The 25076-nt window shown below is 43.5% G+C and overlaps 1 protein-coding gene across 9 annotated transcripts in view; it reads right to left on the bottom strand.

Moving 5' to 3' along the window:
- The window catches only part of PALM2AKAP2 (PALM2 and AKAP2 fusion), a 468534-nt gene that overhangs the window by 185042 nt on the left and 258416 nt on the right, over positions 1-25076 (bottom strand). For 4 of the 9 annotated variants that reach the window (XM_077912859.1, XM_077912861.1, XM_077912863.1 and 1 more), the window contains exons 5-8: positions 23198-23312; positions 22125-22146; positions 16281-16382; positions 6336-7031 (exon numbers count right to left, since the gene is read on the bottom strand). In XM_077912859.1, the coding sequence (XP_077768985.1) occupies positions 6336-7031; positions 16281-16382; positions 22125-22146; positions 23198-23312 (935 nt within the window). Of the gene's footprint in view, positions 1-5154; positions 7032-16280; positions 16383-22124; positions 22147-23197; positions 23313-25076 lie in introns of those variants that run through there. The other 5 variants (XM_077912864.1, XM_077912866.1, XM_077912862.1 and 2 more) reach the window with 4 other exon arrangements.

Below are 25076 nucleotides of genomic sequence, written 5' to 3'. Positions count from 1 at the left end.
TTTGCAAGGCCAAATATACCTCCTAAATTTATAGTGTTGGTTTATACACTTACGTATAAACCGTAGATGGCCAGAGACTTCTGACTCACCATTTTACCCATATCATCCAAATATACCACGGTGAGCGGTCCCTTAGCCTCCAATGCAGTGATTAGTCCTAAATATGTGAAACAGTTGGATTTTGATCATCGCTGGGGTTGGCTTACATTTAGAATGGCTACCCCCTTCCAAAACATCATTATTTATCATTGAAGGTGTACCCCAGAGAGCTATCAAGCCATACGACATGGTTTACCCAATGACAGGCATAGAAAGCTTGATCTGACAACCTAGGTCTGTTTGGAAACACTGGATTTCATGCAGTGGTGGCACAAGGGCAGGTCACGGGACCTCTGATCATTGCCCCTCAAGGTCTGGGCTTGTGCTACAGAACTCACCAGAAAGTTCACACCTTAATGGAATGGAGAAATAACTCAATCGAGGGGATTTTCAAACTCAAGCTTCATAATGCGTATAGATTTCATTACAAAAATATCATTCCTTAAAAAAATACATAAATGTAAAATATTCCATTTCTAACAGCTACTCCTTACTCCCACCCATATGGTACTCATCTTCGACTATCATGAATGGCACACCCCTCAGTTATGGCTCAATCATATCATTTGAGTCCATCTCTCTTGCTTTTTCAAGCTATGCCACTTGTGCTTAAAAATACGCTCCCAGACCCAGAGAGGGAGTCCACAAGTCCCCCACCCCACCCCGCCCCTGCCCACTGTGAGAAGGCCATATGCTGCCTGTGGCCTGCCCAGGAACGTCAGAGTGTGATATTCAGACTCAGAGGAGAACACAGGAACACGCTTGGCTGATAGATGGGCCATAGACAATGTCCAAGCTGTGTCCACTTTATTCCCCTTGGGCCTGACCTGCAAGGTTCTGCCTCAAGGCTCCTGTGATGAAATTCACAGCTCTGAGAAGGGCTGGGTCGGGGCAGGGAAGAGAATGTTGTGTTAATACAGCTTTGGAATACAACCTGCGTTTTCGTTGTTGTTGTTATTTTTAAAGGACAGAAAAGAAGAACATAAACAGCAATGCTAAGGCAAACTTTCAAATGGCACATCAGAACTCTGTTTTTGTCATTCATTTTGTTCACATCACAAGGCAGATACATTCTGTAAACATACAGACCATACAGTACATTAACCATAGGGAAATAAAAAGAAGCCACCCTGTAATTCTTTTCTTTCTGTGTTTCTGTTCTTTCGCTCCAGAAGGACTGCCTGAAGTCTAGGGAGAATTTTATGGTTCATGAAATCTACTTGTCTTTTGATAAAAATGCAGTGACTTGCAAAAAAGAGCCCCCAGTTGACAAGGAAGAGGCATTATGGGGACAAGATGACCATTTAGGCCTCAACCTATAGAAACTTAGAAAATAGTCACAAAATATAAAAAAGTCGTTAATTTTCAGGAAACATTTTGGTTTCCTGCCTAGTAAAAGAGAGCACTGAAAAACTGTTGGTGTTGGTGTTGGTGTTTTTTTGTTTTTTGTTTTTTACAAAAGTTAAGGCTGTCCAGATCTTTGATGCAGAAAGTCTGCGGTCCCCAAAATTACATCTTATATCTTCAAGTTGAAAGCAAGGTTTCGTGCTATACAGTTCTGACCTCATGTTAGACTGGAGTGGAGACGGGAAGCAGAGGCCTGGTTAAGTCATATAAAAATTAAGGGAGGGCGGGCGAGGCTGGTCTAAGGATCCCCAGTGAAACTGCCCTTTGGAACTGTCAGGATGTAATATTGTTTATTTTTTTCTACATTCAAATAATAAGTATTTTGGTTTTTGTTAAAATGGAAATTTGATCATGGAGTTTGCTGAAGCTATGAAAACAGACACGTAACTGCATTGGGCTCCTCACAAAAGCCTGACTTTTCTTTTTCCCTAGAAAAAGGAAAGTTTTCCTGATAAGATTAGAAGAAGGCTATCCTAGGAGAGTCAACTGGCAGCAAGACTCAAAGATCTCATCTTGCTGGTGTCTTGGAGCTGTTTTGTGACATACACCCTAACTCTGTTAACCTGTTGGGTTGTACTGTCCAACAGGACAAAGGATATTTGCTGGTTCTATCCTAATCAGTGGAGGCCTATATACCTTGATTCATAGTAAGTTGAGGAGCTTCTAAGAGATTGCATATTTGCGAAGTTTCAAAACTTCTTGTGGTTTCAAGAACTGAAGGTGCGTGTTGCAAGAACACAACTTGAAACTGCTTGCCTTGGAATCGTTTTTACTGTAAACAACGTCACCCTATGGGAGATGAGACTATTCCCACAGGGAATGGGGCCCTTTGGTGAGTTAAACTCCACAGTGGGTCCAAGGACAAAGAGAGACGGCCAAGCTGCTAGATTTTCAGCACGGACAATGACAGAATGTCCTCTGTGAATATTTTGTCTATGTTCATGTGTTTTAAGTTGATAGGGCTAACGCTTTTTTAAAAAAGGAAGAAAATCGGTTTAGTGGTTCAATTTTTGCCTCCGTCACCATGTTCCCCTCTTCCTTTTTCATGCTATCCATTGATTCATCGGCATTCAATAAATGGTCATTTCAAGGGTGTTCTGTGGTCCCTTGAAATGATATTTTGCAGGAAGCAAAGAGAAATGAGCCGTTTTTGCACGTGGCCTGAATGTTTTGCTCCAGAGATGATACTGTACCTCGATGTTTTTCCCCCTTTTATAAAAACTTGGCCCTAACCAAAATAAAACACTCTACTAGCACGTAGGAAAAACACATTTATGACCAGGAAGCAAAATGGAGTTGGTGGGAATTTAAAGCTGATACATGTACATCATGAACATCAACAGTTCAAAAAGGAGTCAAATCAAATGAACTCTCGAACTTGTTTGAGTTTCCTGAAAGTCTTTGAATATTTTAAGGTTGCTCAGGAGGCTTATGGAAACCATGCGTTGGGTTTGGCCAGAAGGGAATTCCCTCGCCCCTCATCCTCTCTACTCCCAGTACTAAGTGACATCACTGAACACTGTCAAATCACTTGTAGAGGCAACTAGTTTTGCTTATAGAAGGAATTAATAGATTTACGGGTAAAAGAGGTACAAGGTAAAAAAATATTCCCCTTCGTTTGTCCTATTGCACATCAAAGAAAACAAAGGCAAGGATATACAAGTCATCGAGATTTTTTTAGGATACGTAAGCTTAAACTTTACTATGTTAACCATTAAAAGATCTTTACTTCAATGCCACTGAAAATCTATTTATAACAAATGAACTATCCCTCTTTTCCCTCTTTCTCCTCTTTCCATTTAAAGGGGAATTGATTATATAGTTTTAGAAGACAATCCAACTAATCATTAGCTCAAAAAGACCGTGGTTTGGCAGCTTCGTTACTGATTCTCTGATTAGTCAGATTATGTAAGTCAATACCCTGTATTTTAGGGTGTGATACCATACACAATAAAGTTTTCACAGAGAAAATAATAGCAGGGAAAGCAGAACATTCTCAATCACGACACTGGGGATGTTTTCATTATGTAGATATTTGTTTCTGTAGGTGAGATTATAGGTCTCAGCCTATAGAAGTACTGGCTGAGCCTAAATCCTCTATTTTCGATAGGAAAATGATGCAAAAATAAGCAAATATATGCTATATTCAAAGAAACCATATAGTATGGGCACATATCATTTTAATAAAGGAAACTGGCTTTACTTTAAGCTATTAAATGATAAGGTTAAATAGTAAAATTATAAAGAGACCTCTAATTCATATAATTTGTTAATCGCTATAATAATCATGGATGGATGAAAGTGCAGATTATCATTGGTCTTTCAGATCCGATGCATAAGGTTGTGGTGAGAAGGGCATATAATTTTCTTCAGGAGGAACTAGCTCACTACGGAAGGACGGGTAGGTCATTTCTGGGAATGATCTGTTCTCAGAATCAGAAGGCTGATTCTATTTATCAAACAGCAAGCTCAAGGGTTCTAAATTCTACGATTCCATTCACTAACTGTGCTTTTTAAAAACTCCTATTGAATAATTTTAATCCCTAAGTGAGTAAAAAAGGATAAGTTATGGTAAACTTTTAGATTGTTTCTCTATTAAATAAATTATTAAAATAAGATTGTCCAAACACTGAGACTGTTTTCATCTTCTACGTAAATAGGTTTATCTGGCATGTCATTCTCTCTAACATTTACATGAAGCATAAGTGACCATTGACCGAGGGGCGTAAAGCTGAGTGGGGAGATTTCTAGGCAGCAAAACCAGATGTTATAAGACAGCAGCTTTATTCAATTGCAGCTGCTCTGGTGAACCTGAGATTATTTGGAGGGAATCCCCTCTACTAGTCAAAAGCAAGCCATTGATGGAATCATCTTAGGAGGCAGAACTTAGCTCCTTTATTTGTCCCTTCTTAACTTTTCTTTTGTTTACATATTGGTGATAAAATGACTTACTTTGTGCTCATTGAAATATAATTATTTGAGAAAAATTAACAATAAAAGTGTCATAGTTCCCCCTTTCCATTGGGAATAAATATAATTTCAAGCCAAGACATTTACAATAATAACAGTTCGATTTAGCACTGAGAAAGCTACTTAGGACAAATTTACTTGGTTCTGTAAAGAAATTCTCTCAAGACTACCTCATTTTTTTTTTCCTTGTCTGCTTTCCACAGAAGTTAGACTTGATGTAGCGTGACTTATTGTATGCTACATACAATTTTGTGACTGATTCGCAACCATGCTCTGAACATCTGGGCAAATAGCTTCAAGTTAAGCTATCTCTGTTATTAAAGCCAGTTAAAATGTTACATCTTTATTTTATTACTGTATTATTATTTTACTAAATTGGTTCCCTTTGGTTTTACTACACATGTGACCGTTTGCTTTGGGAGAATGCTAAGAATTTATCTAAAGAATCGTTCATTGTGTTCTAGATTTAAAAAAAAATAATAAATCTATTCTTCGATGTTCTGAAATCTCCAGAAGTTTAAGACACGGGTCTTAAGAAGCTCAGCTAATGTGCCACTCAATCAGTACTTGCGGAATGAGTTTAAGTACTTAACGTGGAGAAGACAGGTCTTTCTTAAACATTGTTTACATTTTTTCAAGCTTATTTTGAAGGGTGGATAAACCTACATGGTGACGTTACAGGAAACGTTCTCTTTCTCATGGGGACAGAAAGAAAAGAGTCCAGAAGTAAGGCTCTGTAATCAAGCGGGCAGGTGAGACGAACAGGTAAGTTTAGTTCCAGCACCGTCCAGCTACCATGAAGCGGAAGCATGGCAGCAACCACTGTAGGTCAGAAAGACTGTTTTAGAAATATGGTCACTGCAGAGATACTCCTCAAAAGGATCCCTTCGTTGAAAATAGATTAACATGATCAGAAAATATCCGTGAAAAAGAAAACAATATAAAAATTTACATTTTTTTTTGAGAGAATAGAAGCAAGGCTCATGGATATGCCTAAGTTTAGAGATCACTACTAATGCTCAAAACAATGTTTGTTTCATGTCCTTAGAAAATTAAAAATGGTGCTTCGTATATAAAGGGTCCATCAGTGAAGCCACAGAAAGAGACTGCTGCTGATGGGCAGGTTACGGAGTCAGTCCCTACATTTCAGTCGTGACAAGCACTGGGTTCTTTTCTTTTACATCAACTTCATTTCAGTTTTAACAGAAGGAAAGCCATAGATGCACAATACTGTAATCTGGAAGCTTATGTAAGGCAGCAAAAAGCATCACCCTAGATTGAACACACTAAGTAAGGTCCACTTTTGGCCACACTAGCAACCAGCTAGAGCCAACAGCATTTTGCCACACAAGATATAAAAGCAAAGATCCACAGCAGGGGAGGCAAGTGGGAAGTCAGCGACGTGGTGACGTGTGACTACGTTATAGGAACACGCTACAGAATGAAACCCCCGGTGCCACTGGGTTCAATTCCAGTCAAGTGAATTAAGGCTACTATATAACTGGCTGATGTGAAGAGTCCATTCCAATCGAGCAGTAAGAAATTGATTCACTCTTGAAGACACAAGGAAAGGTTGAGAGGAAAAGCAAGTTCTTGGAAAGAATGAAGCACACACATGCACGTTTGTCTCTCAGGTGAGGAAACTGGAGAAAAACGAAAGGGGAAAAAAAATAAGAGAGACCAAAGCAATCCAACTGCAAGGCAAGGCAGGCGTTTGCTTCCAGTTCACAGTATTGCAGTTAGTGGTACAGTGAGGTCTACGTAAGTGCTGGAGAGCACAGAGGCTGCCCAGAAGGAAAGGGAAGAAAGAAGTGGTCACATGACAACACAGCATTGACAGCGCTTTTTCTTTTGGGTACCTGGGGCTGGCTCTGTGGCCAGGCTCTCTTCCTTCCCTTCTGGGGATGAGGGCTCTGTGGTGTCTGAGATCAGCCTCCCGGACACAAGCTCGGCTGCGTTCCCATCGATAGTGGACACGTCCGTCACTGTCTTCTCCCTCAATGACTTCTCATCGTCTTCGTCAATGAGGACCAATTCAGCCTTGATGGTTTCATCGTAGCCTAGCACCTTCTTGGTCTCCTCTTCGTCCTCGATATTTTGGTAGCCCATGAAAATCATGGTGACCGGCTGATCCAAGTTTGCCTCGGGCCCTTCAGTGCTGGGGGCTTGGGCCTGCTGCCCTGGGGTCCCGGAAGAATGATCTTTCCTAGACTTATGTACCATTTCTAACTTGGCTTCTTTGCAGAGCATGTGTTCCTTAGGGTGGCTGAGGCTCCCGTCTGCGATCCCAGTTCTTTCCGACACGTGCCCTCCTCTGAAGCTTGATTGTCCCGCCTTCTGAATAAGCTCTTCTACATCCTTTGAGCTTAACCTGTGCACTCCATTTTCTACCACAGTGCCTCCTGAGTGCACCTCATATACTACTTTGGTACCGTCATCATAGACTTTGACTCCTCTCTGATGGACCCCCTCTGGGCCAATGGTGGATGTAGAGAGAATCTTGGTCTCTCCTGTTTGTTTGTCTTTCTCCACATTAATTTCCATGGCGTACACAGCTTGAATGAAAACAAGAGAAAGGAAGTGCATGTTACAACAAAAAAAGCCAGTGAATGGTTAATTGCCAAACAGACACAAAAAAAAGGGTTTGTGCCCTTTCTAGTCTAACTGCCAAGCATCTTGAGTGTTAGAGTGAGTGCACGTTGTGGACAGAGGTGGTTACGTATGTATTTTAACACAGCAGCTCAATGCACTGGGAAGCCAGATGTACAGAGTTACCATATCTCAACGGCACTTACACATTTAAGGAAGATCTGCTAAAATAAGACCACAAGCGACTGTTGAGATCCAGCGTAATGAATTACGGGGAGGCTGGCACCACGTGAGTTTATTTTGATTGACAGCTTACCCTAGGCTTATAGATAATTTTAAAGGCCCTGGTTAAGAAGTATCCTAAAACTCCATAATCTTAAATCTTTTTTTTTTTAACTCTTTTACCAAGCATTCTACTTTTTTTTCTTTCTTTCTTGCATTTCCTTTTACTGTTAATGGAGAAAATGCAAAGGCTTTTGCAGGTGGGATGTGGCTATCCTCCACTGTATTGTAGACCGGGGTGTTTGCAGGAACTGAAGTTACAAAAGCAGTCAGGTGATATGTTCTGAGGGTACGCCCATCACTTAGCTAGGTTTCTGGAACAGGAACTAGAAACAGGACAAGACGGAGGTAGTATCATCCCATGACACTGGGATTTGAGGACAATGATCACAGAAGGCCTCTTGCCTCTGCCATGCACAGTGCCAAGTCCTCCCCATTCTGCCCCACACCGTCTTTCTCATCTGTCGCCTTCTTTCCCTTCCACGGCCACCACTCAATCTGAGACACTATTTCTGCTTCCCTAGATTATTGTGAGGGCTTCCTACCAGCCCTTCCCATCCAGACTAGGCCTCTCCAACGTATCCCAAATCCTGCCACTGATTCTGGGGTTTCTAAGGACCTGCTCTTCCCTGTTCTAGAGTCTCGTGTGATGCTCCATCCTTTCAAACCTGTTACCTCGAGGCTCCTTTGGAGGCACACATTCCGGATGCTAGGAATCTGAGCCTTGGTCCCATAAAGCCAACTGTCTCCAGGGATGCTCTCCTGGGATGACCCATGGGTGACATCAGCCTCCGTGACTTCAACACTGAACTCAACCTCCTCTAAAAACACCTCTGTAGTCTTGGTTTTAAATTATACCAGTACCACATAGTTTCTCAAGTGAGAAGCCTCAGAATCACACGAGATGTGTCATTTTCTTCTTAATTTCTTCCACAGCCACACAATTGTTGTGAGCAACTAATTCTACTTCAGGCCTCTCCCCCAAGCACCTCCTCAGCACTTCTTCTATCACTACTGCCTCAGGTAGGCTCCCTTCTGCTCTCTGCAGGATGGCTTTGTCCCAGTTCTACCTGCCACTTCCCAGGGCAGGGGGCAAAGGTCGCCCAAAGCTTGTTTTAAAAATGTTATTAAAAGGAAATGAAAGGAAGGAGGGAAGGAGGGAAGGAGGGAAGGAAGGAAGGAAGGAAGGAAAAAAGGAGCGAGGGAGGGAGGGAGGGAGGGAAGGAAGGAGAGAGAAAGAAAGAAAAATTTAAGAGAGAGAAAAGGAAAACAAAACAAAAAAAAAACACAGAATATGTGACAGAGACCATATGTGGTCCATGATGTCTAAAATATTTACAATCAGGCCATTTATAGGAAAAGTCCGCTGACCCTGCTAGCCTGTGCTCCATCTTGCCTACAAGAAGGACCTTTTTCACAAACCCTCCGTGGGTTCCTTGTGTCTATATTGGATAAATGCCAAACTCCTTAGCTTGCTGCGTAATCCCCTGGGGAATCTGTCTGCAACTTCCTTTCTAGACTTGTCTCTCAGTCCTGCTCATTCCACGTACACTCCAGCCACAGCAAACTCCTCACTATTCCCAGAACTCAGCATCCTCCCCGGCCTGCTGTCTCCCCGCCTCGCCTGCCTTTCCCATGGGACATCTCCGTTTAGCATCGCCTTTGAGTCTCTACCTCTTTCTGAATAACTACACATTCCCCAACTGTGGTAAGAAGATCCAGATTATCTTTTCAATTGAATGTTCAATTGCTCCCTTTTTCCTTAGCACAATCGGATAACACCATCCCACACCTAAACATTTCCTGCTTTTAAGGTTCCCTTCTCTTGAACTGGCCTTCTTTTGAGAGTTCTTATACATCCAGAGATGACCCATCCATCAATGCCCAGTCAGCTTGCCCACGGCTTCCAGAAAGCTTCTTTGACCCTTCCATCTCTAAATCTTCTCTCTTCCCTTAAGATTCTCTGAACACTTCTAAACCTTTCCGAAAGCACTTAACCCTTTCCACTTTGTAGTATAATTATTTGTAGGAATGTTTTACTAGCTCCATGGACTTTTAGGATCCCTAAAGGCTAGTTTTTTTACCTGGCATCTTTCTATGATTTCCCCTCCCCACCAGCACCTACCTTAGAGCCTTTGCATAGAAGGTATACAAATACCTGTGAAACAAATACTACTAATTGAAAAGTCTACTTTGGTTGCCTTAATCTAGTCACAAATACTTTGTAGAACATGACACCAATGAAAAGGTACACACAGTAATTAATGTTTGAACTGGTTAGAAAAAAACAGCAATGATACTATTCCATCTGCTTGGGTAACAAGATACAGTCTGTTCACAGTTAACACTTAACTAAAAAGATTATGAAGCCAGATCCAGTGCTTGATTTTCCTCAAGTCCAGTTTGAAAGTTTCACTTATTGAGCACAAAGATCTTGAGTTTCCTTCAGTGACACAGTGAGAGGCCAACTGATATTTGTCATGGACATACATGGACTCACACAAGGATGGTGACGTCAGGAGAAATATTTGTCTTGGTTATTTCCTGATTTCCCACAAAAATGTGTCACCAGAGAAACAGAATAGGCATTTAAAATTTTGCATGGATTCCAAAGCCTGTTTTATAAATATTACACTTACATTTTTTTTTAAAAAAGCACAGTTTGGGTTAAAATATTATGTCCTATCACTATTAAAACACTCATGGGACATACTGACAAATAAGGATGATACTAATGATTGCCAGTTATAGGTACAATACCTAATTATCCCCCCCACATCCAGTAATATGTGAACAACATGACACATTGATCTGTAATCAATACAGAATATGGAACGAAACACCCCTGATTTTTATATCCATAGGTGATTGGATAAAAATTATTAACATGGGAATCTTTAGAGATGTCTTTCCTCTTCTGCCCACCAATGAGAACCTGTCACTGTTGGTCCAATTTTCCTCTCTTCACCATCCTAATCCCCAACCCTCATTTTGTCTTTGCCTGTTCCTGGAATCAGACACTAAACAGAAAGGAGGATGAGGAGAAGCTCTGTGCTGGAAGAGCTGAGTAGATGCACACAAGAAAGAGCTGAGAAACAAGGAGTTCGGTAGGAGATAGCATAAAAATTACGTGGGATGTGGATGGAGAGGGGACATTTTTGTGGCAGTGGAAAGGATATGGGGAGTAAAGCAAAGGAAACGTGAGAAGTGCTTCCGGGTAGGGATATGAATTAGCGTCCTTTTAACATCCTTCAGGAAAACTAGGCAAATCCTCTAAGGTTTTATTTTCTTGCTTTTGTTTTTGCACGTGATTTTCAACCATATTTTGTTAAATGTGACATGGCTCCGGGATTGAACCACATGTGGCATGGTTTCATTAGGGTTACATATTAATAGTCATATTTACATGTTGTACACTGTTCTTTCAATATTTCTAGAATATGGGGGTAGAACATCTTAAGACATTTTGCCAATAAAATAAACCTGAATATGTTATGCCATAAAATACAACATCCATCCATATTTTTTTTCCCTGATAAAACAAGGCTTCAAAGGAAACAGATTTTTAGCAGATTTCGTCAGGGTCTGGCCTCACATGCTTTATCTGCATCCATTGTCCCCGGTAGGAAGGAGTTCTTAGGTGAACACTTTGAGAAGCTCTTGCTTAACACAAAGGCAATATTTAGACTTCATGAATACACGTATGAGAATGTTATCAGACATTCAGAAAACCACACAGGAGGCGTGAACATTTATCTTAAGTGTGTTGTTTACGAATAAGCATTTTTATTTTGCTCCAGTTCTCAGCTAATGATATTTCAAACGTGAACCAGGGTGGATATGAACCAGTAGGAAAATGAGACTTACATTTTAAATTTAATCTTTTATTTTTGATGCATGCACACAATTTAAAAAATTCTCCTGCTTTTTTACTGCTGCCAAGTAGTGTTTACCAAAAGCCTCTCACTTACATCATGCTCTCATGTCTAACCACAAAATTACTCCCTAGTCTTGCCTTCTCTTCCCTCAAGCTTTCCCTAGCCACATAGGGTATACTACAGTCTGTGCAGTGGTGAGCGGCCCATGCTCAGCTTATTGAAAAAAAGTAAAAAAGGGGTGCTGCTGAGGGGAGGGGGTTTTTTGGGGAGCCCCTGGAAGAGATTTTGAAAGAGATCCATGGACATCCAGGAAAGTATGTGAAGAAAAGCTCTCTGAAATTTCCTCCATTGAGGAAGGTCCTGGAGGCAGAGAAAAAAGACAGGAGATAGTCTGCTGGAAGTCCCAATGACAGGATAACCAAAATCTAGAAGTCTGTTTTTACAAAATGATATATTTAATTACTGATTTCCCAACATGACATACTGAGGACAATAAAGGTGGAATGTGTAAAGTATTTTTGCTGTTCTTTCCAAGAACTTAGCCAGGGGAATAGATGTTCATTAGTTAATGAAGAAAAAGAACCAAAGTGGTGCGTTTCTGCAAAGGGATACAAATGAATGATGCAACTGGTGGTTGGTTGGGTGTTGGGCCTCTGTGTTTGATTTACTAGGTTCTTGCTCCCCCACAGCCCTCTGGTTGATAAAGAGAACTTTAAAGAAATAGAGGCAGTCTAATGAGGATGGATAATCCTAGGCTCTAGGTTCCGAAAACAGCCAGGGATGGATTAAAGTGGAGGCCTCTGGGAAAGATACTTGCCTACAAACCAGAGTGAGGGCAGGATATGAAGCTACTGTGGTCTGGCACACTGCAGAGCCCAGAGACATGGGCCTGAGAAGCACAGAATGCTTGACTCTGTGTAAGTAGCTTGACATCTTGGCTGGCTACGTTTTAAAGTTCATTTTCAAAGAGCACAGACCACCAAGAAACAGGAAGGATTCATCAGGCAAGAGGTGTGCAGATGAATTCCATTTTCTTTTTGTTCAAGTTCTTTAGACAATTTAGGCAAAGCCAGAGATACAGCACAGCTGGATCATCACAAAGTCCCTTATATTCCTATAGACAAGACAGAAACATGTGCCTTGGGTGTCATCACAATTGCTAGAACTTGTTACTCATTTAATGATCATGTCCCATAGGTGCCTATTGGGTTCTCAAGGGCAAGGAGACCCCAACGTTGTGTCACAGGCCTCTGACTTTGGCCCCAACTGTGCAATGTTTTCATCAACGAAATGATGAAAAATAATGGAAGCTTGCTTTTCAGATCTGAGATGATACTAAAATGAGACGAAAAGTGAGGCTGGGGTGCTATAATCAATAGCTATAAAAACCCCAATAATAAAGAAGAGAGTTTTCTACTTTCAAAACTATGAAACCCTTTATTCAGATGGAAATCTGATGCAGAAATACAATATAAACCTGAGGACAGAGGAGCTGTTGTGTCTGAAATGGGAGCGAATACCTGAGCCCTGAGTACCAAATCCTCGTACATCATTTCCTTCCCCTCCTTTCACGGATGTTCCTCAGAGACCATGTGGGGCCCCTGACACTTTAAAGGGACAATCTATCAAGAAGAAATTGAACAGTCACATCAAATCTACAAAGGGGAGAAAGGTGCATAGCTCAGTCTTACTTCGGCCTTTTGAGATTAAGAAATAAAGAATTTTGTAGGTTCTCTGAGCAGGTGTAGCAGTTTGTGCACAATTAGGGAGAAAAGACTATATGTTTCAATGGAAATGATTCCAGAAAAATGACTACCCTGAATCAAGGGAATGAGGCTGAGCAGTGACATATGCCAAATGACTCTGAGGCTTTACTTTAGAACCTGAAGCTGAAAGACCATGGCACCAGCAAAGTGAGTCACACAGTCTGTAGATTCTCGCTCTGCTCTGGGGAGAGATCAGCCCACCCCAGAGTGAGTGGAGCAGCTCTGAGCATCGTACTTCAGGAAGACAAGAGACAAAATGAATGCCCCTTCAGTTGGGAGAGGCAAGGATGGCAGGACAGTATCTCAAAGCAATCTCATTATTTTGAGACAGCTGAAGAGACTGGGGCTCTGGGTATTAAGGGGAAGTAGAGTGGGGATCTGGGAAAGACCAGAAATGATAGTCATTTTTAAATAGTTAAGGGGAAATCAACTTAGGTTTGTTCCAAGTGGCACCCAAGGGCAGGATAAGGACTGATGGGTGGAAGATGGAGGCAGACAAATGATGGTAACTCCATCAAATGAAGACCTTCTCAACAGTCAGTACCAGTTAGACAGAGTGAGCCTCCTGGAGGGGCACTAACCACCAATCATAGAGGTATGTGACTGTGGCCTGAGGACCACTTTGCAGGTCTGCTAAAGCCTGGCCTCATGTTCAATTGAAATAGATGGCTCTTAATTCTAAAAGCAATGATGCGCTGAGTGAAGTAAGTCAGTCGGAGAAGGACAAACATTATATGTTCTCATTCATTTGGGGAATATAAATAATAGTGAAAGGGAAAATAAGGGAAGGGAGAAGAAATGTGTGGGAAATATCAGAAAGGGAGACAGAACATAAAGACTGCTAACTCTGGGAAACGAACTAGGGGTGGTAGAAGGGGAGGAGGGCGGGGGGTGGGAGTGAATGGGTGACGGGCACTGGGTGTTATTCTGTATGTTAGTAAATTGAACACCAATAAAAAAAATAATAATAAAAAAAATAAATAAATAAATAAATAAATAAAAGCAATGATGCTAAATAAATCCCCATTCATATAGAATCCTAAACCTCCCAAACTCCAAATAACCAGAATATTTGTCATAATACTGAGTAATGACAAGTGACATATATTAAAAGGGCCCCAAAGAGCACCTGGGGGGCTCAGTCAGTTGAATATCCAACTCTTGATTTTGGCTCAGGTCATGATCTCAGGACCTTGGAATAGAGTCCCATGTCAGGCTCCACACTCAGCATGGAGTCTGCTTGTCCCTCTCCCTTTGCTCCCCCTCACGTTCTCTTTCTCTCAAATAAATAAAATCTTAAAAACATAAAGATTAAAAAATTAAAAAGCAAAATGGCCCAGGGATTGTGCAAATTTCCAAAAAGATGTTCATAAAGCAAGATGGATCAAGTCCAGGAGAAAGAATTCTAGTGGTGCATGCCATTATCTGGTATGCTATCCAAGCTCTGTGTAGCCACTGTTGGCCATAACTGATAATGAATGTGGACACCATCTCAAAAATAGTCTAGACAAAGGAGTTAACCATAGCTAGTGCGATTCCATCTACAATCCTGTGTGTACTTATTTCCACGGTTAGATACATCTATGCAAATTAGTTCTTCCGTAATAAACAGAAGTACACATAAACTCATTTTTGAAGACTCTGATCACACGATACTTGTTTTGAAAATGCATTTGCCATTGGATCATTATGTTTCTGCAGCACTTTCAACTGTGAAGGATGCTAGGTGGTGACAGTGCATATACCCACACACCCAGCACTACAATCGCATTAATATTTTCCTCTTGCACATTACGCTCTTTGACTATCAATGCTGTTCAGATCCTTTTTTATGGCCCTTAAAAATTAGTTGTCACCCTGTCCCCCCCTTCTCCCTGAGCCGATCCATTAGTGGATCACATCACAAGTCCTGTGAGGTCCAGGATCATGTGGTGGAAAGGGGCTAGGAAGCTCTTTGCCCATACTTACTGGGAACTAGCAGCACCCAAGTCTCTAATGACAAGCAGAAGGTGTGACTGTTGAACAGTTATTACCCTAGCTGCTCTCAGAAGTGCTCTTTGGAGCATGTGAGAACTCTCGGCTTAAGCCACTGCCAGAGTTTCCTCAGCAACACAGCTGCAGGCTGCAAGAACTGATTTCTCAGTCCAGGGACACATGAACTTGGCCAGAGTTTGACCAGACACCATTTAAGGTCCTACCAAATTCTAGAACTCTGTGAGCCAGTATATAAAAGTAATATGCTAAGATGTTTACGGAGACACCCAGTAGATATTTAATCAGTGCACATGACACTTAGATCAGCACTTCTCGCCATTTTATGGTATGTTTTACATTAAAAGAAGAAGGAACTATTTGCTTCACAAAATATTGAGTTTGGCCTATATAAATGATTTCTTCTGCCTTAAGGATCCATAGATTATTTTGTTCTATGAAAAGTGTCACAGTGTGATTTATCTTAGACATAAACTTACCTAGATTATGTAAAACATACTCTGATGTGCCTATTTGAGTTCCCCTACATTGTCACTAACTGTGCAACCTTGGTGATTCTTTTTTTTTTTTTTATTTGACCCCCTGGCCCTCAGTGCATTTCTGTATAGAGTAAAAAGATTAGTTTAGAGATTGATTTTTCATGTCCATCCAGTTCTGATTTCTGAGGCACATTCATACTGAACAGAGCAAAGCATACCTCCCTCTATACTTTATACTCATAAATGTATTGTTTTTTTAAATCCACCATTGTGAAAAACATTAGCAAGAAACATATGTTCTTTAAACTGCTACTTTCCCTCCAACTATACCACAGTAGCTCAGAAATAATTCCAGAAATAATGAGAAGACTTGGAAATACACATTTATAATATATAAGCAGCTCAATTCCCAAAGGATTTGGCAACATACTTGTACACTTTGAAAATAATTTCCACTCAGATCATTTGATCTTGTACATGTCCAATGTGGAAAATAAAAACCCCTGGAGGCAGAGTACAGTTTAACTTTGAGAATAAGGAGAGATATAAAGACCATAAACAAGAGAGGCAGGCCCCCATCAAAGTCAGGGGAAAATGCTTTATGATTTTCTCAATATTCCTTCCTATCAGTCCTTAATTACTCATCAGGGCTTCATGCCTGCACTATGTGGCCACTGCAAACTCTATGTCTGAGGCTGGGCTGCAGACAAGGTCCCCTATGGAAGGATATCTGGGGATCCCTTATTATTAAAGCTCAGATAAATGCAGGCCCCATGGCCAGTCCTGGCATCAAAACCAAATAGCTCCCCAGGACTTACCAGCGGCTCTGCTAGTCCCGTCCTGCCCAGGTGATGGTTCTGCTGTTCGTGAACAGAGGATTGGCAGGTCGGGGAGCTGGGAGGAAATGTAATTTACTGCATCTGGTAGCAGAGAACAGGGAATACAATTAGGCACAGTGTCGGGAGGCCCAATGGGTTCACTGCCGAAACAGCAGCTTGTCTGCCCTACATAATGGACCGCGGAGGCGGCCACTGAACAAGAGGATCAAGGCGAACAAAGACCAGCATTTGCCCAGTGACTGGTATTCAGCAGAGTAGCTGAGGTAGGAGGGATCCTGGCCAGAGAGCTCAAGCCCCAGGACTGCTCTATGTATTGAAAGATTCATCAGAAAGCTCTAGATCCTAAGAGTACAATGAATTCAGGGGGCAAGAGGATGGGCTAATGAGAGCCATTATCAAGTTGGTGGGATTGACCATACATGAGACATCAGATTAGACATATGCCTTCAACAGTACTGAAAAATAGACTTGGGGATCATTCCCTGAATTGGAAATGTAGCTTCAGGTACCTGATTCATTCAGAAGACCTATTTTATAGCCATTAAGAAAAAAAAAAAAAAAGCAACTTCCCAAAACTCTAGAATTTATCCCTCAATTTTAATATTTCAGGTTGGTGGGTCAGCCAGAAAATCCTGAGATTCCAAAAAGCAACAGCCCTTGAATTCACCATTAGCCCAGTTGTAGGAGATGCAGCTGAGCAAAACAGGAAGACCAGCTCCCCTTGGGAGAAAAGCCTGACAAGCCATCAGGGAGATGAGATCCTGCCACACATTGACCTCAGCAGGCATGTCAAACTGTCAGAGGAGAGGAGGAAACCACTGGGGTGAGACAGGAGAAGAATCTGTGTATCCCCCAGAGAGAAGTGGGAAAGCTAAGGCAAGAACATTCTAGAAAACTATGTGATGTGATTCCTTCCTTGTGTCACGACCATGCCCCAGGATCCTGGAATGCCAATGGCTTACATCTAGCTGCTTACTGCACATTTCCACTGAATCTTTCCTAGTCACCTCACACTCAACATGTTCCAAAAGAAACTCTCATCTTTGCTCATCTGCTGCCTCTCTTCTACTCCATATCGCAGCTCACTGGCATCACAATTCACCCAGGATCCCGGATGGCACCCTGAACACCCTGCCTCAATGCCCAGCCAGCCCCTAGCCTCCACCTCCTCCACATCCCTTACATCTGTCCCATCCCCTGTATCTCCACTGATACTGCCTTAGTCCTGTCAGGTGTCTTTTCTCTTTTTTAAATTTTGGGCTGGAGAGGACCCAGACACTAGATTAGGGTGAGGATTAGGATTAGTTCAGTCCTGCACCAACTAGACCATTTGCTGACTCACATGTAAATGTCAACAATCCAGAATGTGCTGATATTGGGCCATTATGTTTTTAGGAACACACTCTGTGGTGGGGGAAGGGTGGAGTTTCACTAAGGGAATGGATTTTTCCATATCAACCATTTGAGGAGAAGGAACAGGAAATCAGGAGGAGGTAGGCAGGCCTTTGGCAACAGCGAGGTTCAAGTGACCATCTCTCTTTGGGGCCTTATGTGTGCTGGAGGGTGGGCCCTGGGTCAGGCAGACATGGTTGAGAGTCTTCCCCTGCAAGGAAGGAAACTGGGCCTTTGAGATGATGGGGGAGGGGCCTGGGAGACAGCCATGAGGTGCCTGCAGGGACACCCTGAAGGTGGGCCTGGCTTGAGTCAAGGGTTCCAAGTGTGACTAATGTAGATTATTCTCTATTACTCCTGAATTAAGGTTACTCTCATCGTATGGAGCTGTGAGAAGAGTCCAGGCCCCAAACCCACACAATGCAGGATGAGAGGAGAGCAGAGGCTGGAGGTAAGCTGCTCCTGAGGGTGTAGGGGTGGCCAGCTGACAGTGGCCCAGGGGAAGATCTGAGCGGCAGTGTGGGGCCAGGGGGACAGTGTAGGGGACAAGAGATGACCAGAGCAGATTTGCAGAACTTTTGAGTTTTCCCTGAGGATTTCTAGAAATCTGTGGAATGAGATGTTGATAAATCTGATTTTCTGCATTCAAGTGAGATGAAGGTTCAAGCCATTTAGGACCAGTTGAGGACTCCCAGACTGGTCACAGGTGTGTCTATACATTCTATGCTAAATATAGAGTTTCTGGGAGTTTTAGCAGCTGGAAACAAAAGGCACTTGCAGGCAGGGGCATCCGCATCAGAGAGGGCCCAGGATTACAGGGCTTCCCTCTCAACCTCCCCCAGAAGGCAGCTCTGGGCCCAGTGTGAGTGGAGGTGGAGTCACCTTTCCCCAGGTGTTCACTGGCTATGAGGTTCACATGAGGACCACAGCTCTTGGACAGCTGGGGCCACACTCTCCTGCTGAGATGGGGGAGCAGCGAGGAGTGGGGCTTGAGAAGGAGAACCGGGCAGCCAGCCCCCGCAGTAGGGCGCAAAGTAGTAAACCCAAAGGTAGGCAGCCGGGAGGTGGCCAATAGACCAACACCGGGAATCATTAACGGGGTCTCCGAGGCCTCTGTGGGAAAAATCTCTTCACGTGGCCTCAGTCAGTAAACTGCCCTCTTCCTGCCAAAGTTAGGGTGGCCTATGGTCAGAGAAGGTCGAGAATGGTCTTTACCAGGGTAGAATTGTAAGGTGAGCGCTCCTTGTTAGTCCAGCCCTGCTGAAATGTTTACCGCAGCTCTCACGAACATGAAGGCCAGGGCCAGAGAAAACCAATGAACACTCTCCTGGAAACATGACTTATGAGAACAACTGAGAACACGTTGAGATTTCCCAGCAATGGGTGTGAAGGTGTTGATGTGGGGATGGCTTCCGGCCACCACGGACCGGGACGGGATGGAAAGCTAAGAAGATCAAGATTGAACAGCAAGGGCGGAATCATGCCCAGGACAACATTTTCCTTTGTCAGTTCTGGCCGATGGTTTCACCCAGCATCTCGGCGGGTACAGAAGAGTTAGCACAAGATATAGACTACATGAAAGTTATCGTTACGCTAGACCGTATGCCTATTTACGGCAGTAAAAACAACCCACCCAACTGCTGAAGACTGTCATATTAACAAGCATGTATGTGGGGTGAGGAGGAAGGAGGAAGTGATGGGGTCGGAATGCATATGGCCAGGGAATTCTACTCAAGATTGGAATACATGGCTCGTGATGGCCAAGACTACCCTGCTATCCAAGGCCATTGGTGACTTAGCAGTGCTGTACCTTTATTAACTCAGACACGCATTGGGTGACATGCACAGGGACCCGAAGTGGGGTCACCGGCAGCCATCCCCCTTGCACCTCATTAACTAGGGATGTTTTTGTTGGTTATCTGCAGCATCTTGTACAGTCAGATAATCCTAGCTGGCCTTAGATTCCGTAATCAGCATTTCAGAAGTAGGGTATTCTTCTTAAGGCATTATTATCCGATAATAATTTGGGGTTGTTAGGAACAACAGGTGGTTGTTTCTGGGAGGGTCTCGGCAACTTTAAAATCAAGGAGCCTTTGAAACCAAAGAATGTGAAGCTAATCAGGGACATCTTGGGTGGCTCAGTGGTTGAGCATCTGCCTTTGGCTCTGGGCGTGATCCTAGAGTCCCAGGATCGAGTCCCACATTGGGCTTCCTGCATGGAGCTTGCTTCTCCCTCTGCCTGTGTTTCTGCCTCTCTCTGTGTCTCTCATGAATAAATAAATGAAAGAAAGAAAGAAAGAAAGAAAGAAAAAGAAAAGAAAGAAAGAAAAAGAAAAGAAAGAAAGAAAAAGAAAAGAAAGAAAAAGAAAAGAAAGAAAGAAAAAGAAAGAAAGAAAAAGAAAGAAAGAAAAAGAAAGAAAGAAAGAAACTAACCGGACATTCCAGAGTCCCGCAGCTGGGCCTGCTTCAGTTTTTATTCTCAGACCACAGCGTGAACTAAACAATGACAGCATTCTTGGAAGGATCTTTGCCCAGAATGATGCCCAGAATTAGTTATAACCAGAGATGGCAGGAATCATAATCCAAGGTGACAGGTAAGACCACAGAAATCATTCCCTGGCCATTTCTTAGAATCCCTAAGATGTTTGCATCCGTGAGCTTGAGGTCACCTCTGTCAAAAAGCGACGGAGGACAGAGTCATCAGGGCAATTTTCCCTGTAGGCTCTTTTTTGTCATAATCGTTTCTTCCCAATTCTGTGAACTGTCTAGGTGAAGGGATGCAAATCAAGGGAAGTGATGGAGGAAGAAATGAAAGACGTTCAGGTTGAAAACGAAAGACACAGTGGCAAGGGGTTATTATGTGGCTTCAGTGTTGCTTGTTAACAAATCATAGGCTCTGTGGGTCTCCACGCCCTTCCCTAATTGTAGAGAAAACTCTAGGAAAGATCCTGGTTTGAGAAATGGGAGGGAAAAAATAAGTAAAAGCATGAAAAGTGAATGTGCACCCTTCCAGGACGTAGGTGTCTGTGGGTGTCCCATTGCCCTATTCCAGCCTGACACTGCGTTATTGCTGATTACGTACACCACCTCGGGCTTTCCTAGCACTAGGGAAGCCCACTATGCTTCCCATGCTGCCACCCCTTCCTCCCCCAAAGCGGCAGAGCCACCTCCTCAGTCCATGCTCTAACCCCAAAGCACAGAACAAGAGCCCTAATTTGACCAGACCCTAGAGAAGGCTCTAGAATGTCAAAGGTCCTCCCCGTGGAGTCCCTGCTGGCTTGGCCCTGATCTGTCCCTGCTCACATGTGCTGGGAACGTGAAGTTTACTTTACTACCTCCCCAAAGATCACTCAGGGATCAAAAATCCAGATTCCTTGCCTATTATTTACTGGAAACCATCCCCCCTCATCAAATAAAATAATACAGTACTTTTTTGTGTGGTTTTTTTGGGGGATAAGTCAGAATTATCCTTAGTGCAAATATCTTTGCTAAGCCGTGAAAATACATTACCCATCTCTGCATTTTGAAATCTTTTCCCTTATATTTGCAAATGACATTGGGAGAAGGCTGATGTCCACTTTTATTCTGGCTCCTGGTCGTCGTCATAGTTTAGAGGGTGACCTTATAGGAACCAGATGAGCGTCTGATCCTACTTGTCAAAGTCCTGGCCTTTGAGAGCACGTCTCATTGAGGGCCGTGGTGAAAGTGGGACTGGAGTGGTTTTCATGAATTTGTAGCTTAAGTTAGGGGAGCCAGGTGAGCGATGAGAAGCACATAACCCCAAGTTCCTCCCCACACCCACAGGTAAGGAGAGTGGAGGGCAGGGCCAAGGAAGGGAAGAGAGAGCAGAAGCAAGACCCGCTCCTGCCAGGATGGGGTCAGGAAGCCAGGGCCCTGCTCCCACCCTTCATGTACTCAAGACCAACTCCGCCATACAGGGAGGGCACGTCTGCCCAGCTTCGTTCCCCGGGAGGGCTGGGGAAATGGCAGTTTTCTGGTTCAGAGTTCTAACACGGGCTTTAGGGACATTTCCTCCACACCAGATGTAGCCTTTTGATGTGTGTTCTGACCTGGAGTCCTAGCCGCACATGGGCTCATTCTTGCCAGGGACCTGGTCCTGATCGATCGTTAGCACTCTTTGCTGAGCAGCTTTCAAGAAAGGTCCAAGCAATGAACCTTGAGGACTAGATGGGAAGGGGAGGAGCCAGGCCAACCGTATAAGACTAGAAGCAGTAAGTCGAGAAACCATCCTAGAAGAGAGGCAGACAAGCCTTGGGACGTGCACCTCGCACAGACTCTGGTTCCTTCCCCCTGATGACCTTACACACCAACACATCACATCTCCTGGTGAGTCTGTGTTCGTGAGACCCGCTAAGCTGACCCGGATTAAGATTCCTCTACAGAATGGGGGCAGAGAGCACTTACACTTACCTCCATCCGCATTGGAGAAGCTCTGTGGAAACAAAAGCAGGGCAGAGCGTCACTACACACGTGAGGAGACAAGCCCTCCTCCATCTAACCCATCTCTCTCCCCCAGGGCCAGAATTTGACTGTGGTGGGGAAACCCACTGCTCTCTTTTCTTCTGGGAAATTTGTCTGGGATCCTGCAATTTAAGGGAAAGTTTTATCATTCCCACCTCTACTGAATTTCTCCCAGGAGGGATTTATGTCGATTATCCGGCAAATACCCTTGCTTGTGTTGGGAGAAGTGATATCAGAAAATTCCATCTTAAAATTAATTTTACTACATTGTTTCTTTGGCCTGCATACCTGGGCCGTTATACAATGGAAGGAAGGGGGGCACCTGGGTGGCTCAGTGGTTGGGCATCTGCCTTCAGCTCAGGTCATGATCTTGGGGTCCTGGGATCGAGTCCCACGTCAAGCTCCCTCTGGGAAGCCTGCTTCTCCCTCTGCCTGTGTCTCTGCCTCCCTCTGTGTGTCTCTCATGAATAAACAAAATCTTTAATAAACATAATATAAAATGGACGGAAGTTCCTGAGATATTCAGAGACTACTGGCTTGATGGGTTCTGTCCTCTGTGCTACGCGGCACCATCTGTTTTTATCATGTTTACACTCTGTGTATTTGAAATTCATATCCATTTGATAGGGTTTTGCCTCTGGCCTTTTTATAAAGGAAAGACTTAAAGCCACAAGGAGCAGATCTAATCTGCTTAATATGAATTGGCTTTAGAATTCTGAAGTCCAAGGGGAGATGACTTTTCAGGAATCAGGCATATAAAGGGTTTGGACAAAAGGGAGGTGGCATTGATTTAAAGGCTCTCCTCTGTGCTTCCCCGCAGACCAGGTGGTCCCCCACCTGCCTACAGGCCACTCTCGGTGTCAGAGACGACCCTGCTTCTAACACATCGGTACCCCATTTCACAGAGTGGGGTGCTCAGACTTCTCATCAATACTAACTGGCCTTGTCTCCATTGGCATCAATTCGCTAGTGCCTACTCCCCCGTGGATATAGTTTGGAGAAATCGCATTTGTTTTCTTTACCTTCTGAAGGTCCTTAAAGGATTTTTCTGTCTCCTTTAGTTTCTCTAGGATGATTTGCTCTTTGGCAGATATCTGAGACTCTTCACTTTCTAGCGCTTGTATTTCCTGCTCCAGCCTGGAAAACACACAAACAGAGAACAGGGTCCTTTATTGTCCTGCCGTCCCTGGGCCGGAGAGCAGCTCCTTCCTGTGGGGTGACTTCCTGGCAGTCTCCGTCTTACATGATGGGGAGGTGCCAGGCCAGGGTTTCACATCACAGAGCATCCTGAGTTTTCAGCTTTGCCACTAAGCAGACAGTGATCAAAGGAAAATAACCCAGAGCTACTGCCACCAGTTCAGTGCTGCCACTTTGCAACATGCTTTGGTGTCTCCCCTTGAACTCGATTTTCCAAAGGAAAATAGCTTCCTATTCTCTTCGCTATTTCAGAATAGCAGTTCTTCTAAGGGGTGAAGAACTAGCCTTACTCAGAGAAAATATGTTGCCACAGGCTAGTGGCCAATACCCTTGAGAGCCTGATGTCATCTCCCTCAGTGGCCCATCCTCTACCGCCCAAAAGAAGGGAGGAAAGGGGGGGGGGGGACTGATAGAATTAGAACTTTCTCAGTTTTCACAGTCATCCTATGTCTTCCCTGAAAGGGAAATTTTGGTACTGCCAGGAGACCCTGGGAATATTCCAGAACACTTATAACCTGAGAGAAGTCTCAGTAGCTTATTCTTTCAATGAAATGATAGTATGAACTATTAATTTTTATTGAGCACTAAATCTGTGCCAACAACGGAGCTAAGAATTCACATCGTGTATTTTATTTAACATTCCCAATGACCTTTTGGTAGGGAATCCCCATTTTCTGGATGAGACCAGAAAGGCTTGGCTAAGTTAAGGGGCTAGTTGATTGCTACAAAGCCTTGAACCAAGGACTCAAGCCAGAAGTCTAGGACTCCTGACCATGGTGTGTAACTCTTATCATATGGGTTCTATAGTATCTCGAATATTTCCTGCCTTGCTAAACATTGCATATGCTGGCATTCTAAGGTGGCACTGTCATGCAGCAATGTCCTTAGGGTTATGAAGGGGTGGATATTCCCCTGCCTAAAGAATTATTTGGCCTAGGGGCACTGGGTGGCTCAGTCAGTTAAGCATCTGCCTTCGGCTGAGGTCATGATCTCAGAGTTTTGGGATCAAGCCCAACGTCAGGCTCTCTACTCAAAGGAGGGCCTGCTTCTCCCTCTCCCTCTGCCTGTCGCTCCCTCTGCTGGTGCTCTCTCTGTGTATCAAATAAATAAATGAAAAATTTTTAAAAAGAACTATTTAGCCTGAATGTATTTGTTTGCTCATTCAATTTTGCTTTTGGTTTCTTTCCCCTCTGTCAAACTGGAAGCTTTGCTGCAGAGTCTGTGCCCATTGTGCCCCCTTTCCATCCTCTAACCTGCTGGTGGGAGCTGGCTAACCAAGTCTATTCAACTAAGACCCAAGATAAAGAGTCCAGTTGAGATCCTCAGAGGGGTAAGGGACACCAAGCTACAGGCATGGGTTTATTTAGAGACGCACTGTGCGCCTCAGAGGTTTCCTTCCTGGACATAAGAAAAATGGCCTCTGGATGGATGAGACTTTGCAGCAATTTGGGTTGTGAAGACAAATTATGGACAATCATCTTCCCTCCAAATGAACACAAATATATTTACTCTATCACTCACAGTAAAAGTGGAAGTCCTTATAATGACTTAGATGGCCCTATGGTAGCTAGCCTCCCAGTACCTACATGGCCTCCACTCTTGACAACAAAAGCTACTCCTCATTTGCTCATTTGTGCTCCATGTTTTCCCCTCCTCTGAGAAACCCATCTCAAAACCCTAACCATTCTTGAAGTCTCAGCTCAG

Source organism: Canis aureus, chromosome 10 (genome assembly GCF_053574225.1).
Source record: "Canis aureus isolate CA01 chromosome 10, VMU_Caureus_v.1.0, whole genome shotgun sequence".
NCBI classification, from domain to species: Eukaryota; Metazoa; Chordata; class Mammalia; order Carnivora; family Canidae; genus Canis; species Canis aureus.
Note: the sequence above shows the minus strand (reverse complement) of the source record. Positions and strands in the feature narration are given on the sequence as shown.